Consider the following 7,111-nt stretch of genomic DNA (forward strand, 5'->3'; position numbering starts at 1 on the left):
GAGGAGCGCTGCCAACAGAACAGCAGTCCAATCCACGCGCAGCCGGGACTCCTTCTGGCGCCAGGCGCGCGCGGTTCAGAGAGACCCAGAGAGAGGAGCGCGTGCTGAGTCGGAGCGCTATAAGGCTCCTCGAGACCTTGGCGGGACACCACCACCACTACCACCACCACCACCACCGTCTCCCCCCCCGCCATCATGATCATCAACAAGTGTGACGGTCGGAAGAAAACGGAAGGACAGCCACGTTTGGGAGACATCAACCGTTCCTCTCGGAGATTTGTGAACTTACGCGCGTGCCGCTGAGGAACTTTATTACCATTCCCTCCCTCGCGGACATAACGACGTTTTTAAGTTTTTTTTAAATTTTATTTTCTTCTCTTTTTAATGAAAGAGCTTTTGAAGAGCTTCACCCTTCTTTCCACGGGGATGCAGACGTGATAACTCGCGCTCCTCTATCAGCGACATCTTTCGTGCCGAGGCTCGGAGAAAAAAAGTGCCTAAAATCACCAGGCCAGGATCGAACCGTCTCCCGGCAGGTACGAGCACGTGCTAATTAACTGATCAGCCTGTATGTATTTGCTCTTGGTGGTGATGCAATATTTTAACCACAGAGCCATAATGTGATTAAAATTCGCAATGGGCTACTTATCAAACCGTCTTGAGGGTGCCTGGGCATCGTTCGCCTTATTCAATTAAAAATCTTTGCTTCGGTTTTTATGTTTATTTTATTAAATGTCCCTATTAAAGATGAATGCATATTTACTCCCCTAAATACGAGCTGCCAAATTTACCTGCAAAAAAAAAAAAGAGGCAATTTGCCACCTTAAATCATTTGAAGAGATTACTAGAGAAATGTATTGTAGAGCTCAGGCGGGATTTAAAGGAGACATGTGAACCCTTGTGGCCTCTATTTTACTTAAAGATGCTGCGGTGTCACAACATAACGGCAGGATGTTTTAGCTGTGTGTGTGTGTGTGTGTGTGTGCGTGTGCGTGCGTGAGCGCGCGCGCTACATCTTGGTCCACACCCCCTGCTGAGCTCAGACTGATGAAAACGTGAGGGGCCTATTTAAGACTTACGGGACAAAGGTGTGTGTGTGTGTGTGTGTGTGTGTGTGTGTGTGTGTGTGTGTGTGTGTGTGTGTGTGTGTGTGTGTGGCCTGAAGAGAAGAAGCACTTGCCAAAGGAAAAAAAAAAAAAAAAAGAGGACAAATGAGAGGAAGACATGCGGGCTGCGTGGGGCGGATGACCTCGAACACAGTGAGGGGTTTCATCGTGGGATCGGTTCAGCCCGGCAGAGGGTGCGCGGTCCTGAAGTGGTGATCCTCCTGCGGGAGTCGTCCCCCCCCCCCCCCCCGTGGACGAGAGACGGCAGTCTCCGACATTAAGGAGAAAAACAAATGTTGATGTCGTGCAATGAAATCCTGTGACCGATGTTAACATTCAACGCAACGTTCATTAGGAGACGACGCCGGCACGAAATTATGCTTTTTTTTTGTTTGTTTGTTTGTTTGTTTTGTTTCCAATTGAATGAGAAAATACAGGCGACGACCCACGTGCGCGCCGGGTCCGATTTCTGAGATTCGCCGAAGTGAAACGTATTTCCCCGCGATAATCGGGTTGAGCGAACACCGTGGGAACGCCGTTCACTCCGCTCATTAATAACGCCGAGGGCAGAAGCGGCCGTCGTTGCGAACGCGCCGCGTTGGTTTTTCATTTTCCTGCTGAAGAATAAACCCTGTTTTCCTTCTGCTTGATTTCCAGTGCGCGGCGGTTGACGTGCCGGGTTCCCCCCCCCCCCCCCCCCCGACCCGACCCGACCCGACCCGACCCGCTCCTCTGAAGCTTTTCAACGATCCTCGCGGTAAAACCTGAAAATGACCCGCTGGAATCGCAATCAATCGAGCTGCTCACTTTTTTTTTTTTTTTTTTTTTTTTTTCTTGGGATGAGCCGTTTTGAAATATAATTCAAAAGGCCGTCGAAAGCTCTTTCCGATCGATTCGAAAGGATTATCTCCGGGGTAAGCCCGCACGTTTCTTCCTGCGATCGTCGCCACTCGGCTGCCGAGACGCGGGTGACGGCCATGACCGCTTTTGCCTGACGGGACCCGTGGAGGGGGGAGGGGAGGGGGGGGGAGTCAACCGCTTGAGCATGCGGGACGTCGCCGGGCCCGGCGCGCCCAGGCTGCCCCTGGTCTTGCGGGGGTTGCTCGGCGGGGTGCTCCTGGCGGCCGCCCTGGGGACGGCCTGTCCCACCAGCTGCCACTGCATGGAGAAGAACGGCTTGACGGTGGTCCAGTGCGTGTCGCGCGACTTGGAGAAGATCCCGCCGGACCTCCCCAGAGACACCGTCGTCCTCCTCCTGGCCTCCAACCGCATCGCCCGCGTCCCCAACCACGCCTTCAAGGAGCTGCGCCACCTCCAGGAGCTGGACCTGGCCAACAACGAGATCGAGACGGTGGACGCCGGGGCGTTCCAGGGCGTCTCCGACAGCCTCCTCGCCCTGGACCTGTCGAACAACCGCATCCAGAGCGTCCCCAAGGAGGCGTTCGCCCGCCTGCGGGCCAAGATCAGCCTGTCCAGCAACCCGTGGCACTGCGAGTGCACGCTGCAGGAGGTCCTGAGGGAGCTGCGCCTCGACCCCGAGACGGTCAACGAGGTGATCTGCCACACGGCGGTGCAGGAGGAGTACGCGGGCAAGCCGGTCATCCAGGTGCTGGACTCCGGGATCAACTTCTGCAACTTCCACCACAAGACCACCGACGTGGCCATGTTCGTCACCATGTTCGGCTGGTTCGCCATGGTGATCGCGTACGTCATCTACTACGTGAGGCACAACCAGGAGGACGCCAGGAGGCACCTGGAGTACCTCAAGTCGCTGCCCAGCAGCTCTCAGATCAGCAAGGACTTCGACGCCATCAGCACGGTTCTCTAGCGGGCCGCGCGTGACTCGGGAGGTGCGACGCACGACGCGTGGCGATGTTCAAAACGACTAAAAAGCTGTTGAAACCTGTTTCCAAGCACACGATTCGCGGTATTTCGGCGAATTAAAAACGAATATTTACGAGGCTTTTACCGGACGGCACAAAGCACGGGCTGAAGCGTACGCCGCCGCGAGAACGATTGATCCGGACCGGGGAGACGAACGGTCCCCGCCGCCGCGTCCGTCCGCCGCGGGATCGAACTCGGACGGGGATTGACGAGGAGGGCGGCCGACGTGCCTCCCCTCTTTATTTTTTGGACGGACCGATTTATGGTTCTTCATGTCACGCCGTCAAGGTGAAGGCTTGTTCTAAGTAAATCTCAAGACGTCGCAGCGTTCGGTCCGGGGAGGAAAGTTCGTTCGTTCGTTTGTTCGTTCGTTTGTTTGTTTGTTTGTTTGTTTGTGCGGCGTCGCGTCCCGTCGAGCCCGGCACGGACCAAAGATTCACGAGCAGTTGATGCTTTTTCTGCTTTTATCAGAGGAGACGCCGGACGACCGATCTAAAAAAAAAAAAAAAAAAAGGTGGCGTAAACCTGCACCGGCGTCCGCCTCGACCCTCGTTCGATTTGATTTACGTTTTCCGCGTTTTTGCCGTTTTATCGCCGGTAAAAAAAAAAAAAAAAAAAAAAAAAATGCGACTGTATTTAAGACGCCGCAAATTACACGCGGCTACGAGAAAAGCCCGAAGCGCCGGCGGGTGAAAAGAGGGAAGCGGGCGTTTTGGAGGGACGCCGCTCCGGGAGACACGGTCCCTTCAGGAGACCCAGCGTCGCCTGGACGACAAGCCCTCGGGTTTTTAGACACGTGCAGACGGGTTGAGATACTTTATAAATCCTGCGAGGGGAGATTCTGCAGTCGCGGCGGCGTGCGCGGGGGGCGAAGCGGTAGATGACAGAATATAAAATAGAGGCAGTAAAAATATGAAATATTAAAACAAAAAAAACCCGAAGTCACGGAAGGAAGACATCTTTTATTCCTCACGTGGACCGGGCGTCTCTCTCTCAAGAGGCTTTGATGCTTTAAGTGACGGGTTTCTCTTTTGAATTTATTTATTTATTTTTTTTTTACAGCTTGACGAATTATAGCTCGCGATACCTCGAACGCAACTTCCTCTTGAAGAAGTTCGGATTCTCAGAACGTCAAACGTGACTTGTTGGCCAAACGGCCGCCTGGGGGGGGACGCGATCTCTCCGGCCACCCGACGATTACAACTCGGGTATTTCCACGAGCCGCTTCGGTACCGTCGAGCCGGGCGCGGCGACGCCTCCGCGGCGACGCCTCGTTGGAAAGCCTCGGCGGAGAAGGGCATTATGGGTAACGATCGATGTGCACCGGGGGGGCCCCCCCCCCCCACCTCCTCTAAACCTCGACAACGGAGGAGAAAACACATGCGGCAGCGCGCGTGGTTCAAGAATGACCGTTAGGACAAAAAATGAAAACATTTAAAAAAAAAAAAAAAACCGATATCCCCCCCCCCCCCCCCCCCGTCCTCCCCGGCCGAGACGTGTCCAACACCTCGTAATCGGGTCACCTCCGAAGCGGAGCAGGCGTCACGACGACGGGTGGGAGGACACTCGTTCGGACACAAACTCATGAATTCTTTTTATTTTTAAATTTTTTTTTTTTATTGTGTTACTTTGTGGGCCGGGAGTTGATCGCGTCCAAGTGCCTGCTCTCCGGGACCCCTCCACCGCAGCACTGTGCGCCGAGCCGGACGACCGCGCCTCGGTTCCCCTCGCCCGTCGGCCGCGGGGCGTTTTAACCCGACGCGGCGTTCCTGCGGACCGTACCCGTCCTCGCGTGGCGGTTCACTCGTCCCGTAGGTCGAGCGGGTTAAAAAAAATGAACACAAAGGGTTGTTATTTGAACGATTCGACCCACTTTAGGTAGAGAATTGTTTATTATTATTATTATTATTATTGTTTTTTTTTATATATATATATATATATATACTGCCGTAGGTATCTTTGTCACAGAAGTGTCTTGTCTGTGCAGTTTCGACCATGTCGTATAAGAAATGTCCGTGCCGGCCGACGTGTACACAACTTTTACAGTTTTCTGAAGGGAATATGTGTCGTTTTTTTGTTGTTGTTGTTGTTGTTGTTGTTTTTTTGGTAAAATCTGTCAAAAAAAAAAAAAGTGTTTGGATGTCTTCCAGGAACTCGTACGCCCGCCAAGTTTTCCTTTCGTGACCTGTAGAAGAATCAGTCTACGGGTTAGGGAATGAAAGGGTCTCCGGGTGCGTTTGTCCGAGACGATTATTTCAACATTTTTCTGTGTGTTTCAGTAATTAAAGTGCGTTTTGTTTTTGTTTTTGTTTCAAGGATTGCGATGGGACGCCTTACCAGCATTTCAAAATAAAACTTCTTTTCCAACAACTGTTCGGTTGGCAGATTCCAAAGTTTTGTGTCTTGGCTTGGTGTTCGGTTACGTTCCCTCAAACGAGGCGCTTCAATCTGTGGTGGGGTTTTTTTTTGTTTTGTTTTTTTGTTGCTAAAATAGTGCCTGATTTCTACGTTTCTGGGATGCAAATGTCCGGCATTATTTTTATTTATTTATTTATTTATTTATTTTATATCTCCAGGGCTGTCCTCCATCATCCTAATCTGTTTTTTGTCTCGAAAAGCCGCAAATGCAGAGAAGGACGTTTCGGGACATTCCATTCATCAATTTGTCTTGTCGTCCGCCGCTTTGCGGTTTCCCGGTCGCGGACACAAAAGTCTTTTTTTTTTTTTTTAAGTATTTGAGACGTCCCCGAAGACGTCCCTCGCGGGGTCTTCGGCTGCCGCTCCCGCCGAGCTTTTTTTTTTTTCCAAAGTTTCGAGACGCTTTCCAGTCGGCGACCGGTGCCGGCCCGGGTGAGCGCGGTGACATTAAAGTTGTTGTTGTTGTTGTTGTTTTTTTTTCTGAATGCGGTCGCAGCGGCCGCAAACCGATTTAAACTTCAAAATTCCTCCGTTCTTTTCAAAATTAGGTCCGATAATCGGCACAAGAACGAGCTCTGAAAAAAGAAAACCCTGATTACCACTCTCGTAGCAATTTTCATAGAGAGCTGCGAAGTGCGCCCCGTCCCACGCTGGATCCAAATCGCCTCCCGAAGGCGCGAGGGATCCACACCGACGGGGGGAACGTATCGAATTGCGTCGTTTTCCTCATTCAACAGTTTACCGATCGCTTTCGCGAGTTATTGCCGAAGCAAAGCCAGACAATTGCGCCGCCGCCGCCGCCGCCGCTTCGGTTTTTGAGCGTCCGAGCGGAGGGAACCTGGAGCGGCTCCGATTGTGAAGCGGCCGCGGTATTTCTCGCTCGCCACGGTTCGTCATAAATGCGGGAGAGAGAGAGAGAGAGAGAGAGAAAAAAAAAAAAAAAAAAGAGGCATTTTTGCCACTTTTGACAGCTGATCAACAAGTAAATGTGGATAAATGGAAGGCGAAGCCGCGCCGAGCCGGGAGACGAAGAGGTCGAGACGGCGGCCGGCGTACTTTACAAGCCCGGCAACCGGTTTCACCGTGTGGAAAACTTGACTTGTGCCGGATGTGCCGCGGAAAATAAAATCGCGCAAAGCTCATAGAAAGAAAGAAAGAAAGAAAGAAAGAAAGAAAGAAAGAAAGAAAGAAAGAAAGAAAGAAAGAAAGAAAGAAAGAAAGAAAGAAAGAAAGAAAGAAAGAAAGAAAAAGAAAGAAAGAAAAAAAAAAAGCAAATAAATGATTGATGACTTGAATGAAATGATGCAAGATTGTTGTTTTTTGTTGTTGTTGTTGGTTGTTGTCTTTAAGGTAATAACATCGGGGGGGGGGGGGATTAAAGCAGCGTGGGTTAAAGGTCGGGAAAGGTTGTGGTTCGCGGAAAGGTAAACGTTGACTGTCGGTCGATCGGAGCAGGTGAACTAACTATTGATGCCGTACTCCCATCACCCTGAGGGAGGCCCTTAACTCCTGACAGACCACCGTGGCCTCGGGTGTGAAGATTTTCATCCTCATCCTCATCCTCATCCTCGAGCCATCCCGGAGAGCTGGGACAGAGATACTGGAATGTGACCCCCCCCCCCCCCCCTCCCCCCTCTTCCTTGGCCTTCCTGCGTTTGTTCATTCTGGCGTTTTGCCCTTTGCGCCATCTGTTCATTGACATA

General features: G+C 51.7%; 1 protein-coding gene across 1 annotated transcript; it reads left to right on the forward strand.

Annotated features, from left to right (window-relative positions):
• On the forward strand, positions 1-6,586 carry lrrc3 (leucine rich repeat containing 3). Its single transcript, XM_069154840.1, has 2 exons — positions 1-536; positions 1,764-6,586. Exon 2 carries the CDS (start codon positions 2,152-2,154, stop codon positions 2,932-2,934), a length of 783 nt encoding a protein of 260 aa, XP_069010941.1. The 5' UTR covers positions 1-536; positions 1,764-2,151; the 3' UTR covers positions 2,935-6,586.
• Positions 6,587-7,111: the final 525 nt, after the last annotated feature.

This window comes from Embiotoca jacksoni, unplaced genomic scaffold (genome assembly GCF_022577435.1).
Source record: "Embiotoca jacksoni isolate LCO1_2020_lvr unplaced genomic scaffold, fEmbJac1.0.p SCAF_2, whole genome shotgun sequence".
In the NCBI taxonomy this organism is placed as follows: domain Eukaryota; kingdom Metazoa; phylum Chordata; class Actinopteri; family Embiotocidae; genus Embiotoca; species Embiotoca jacksoni.

Coding starts and splice junctions, on each gene's coding strand:
- lrrc3 (XM_069154840.1), top strand. CDS start 2,152: ATGCGGGACGTCGCCGGGCCCGGCGCGCCCAGGCTGCCCCTGGTCTTG.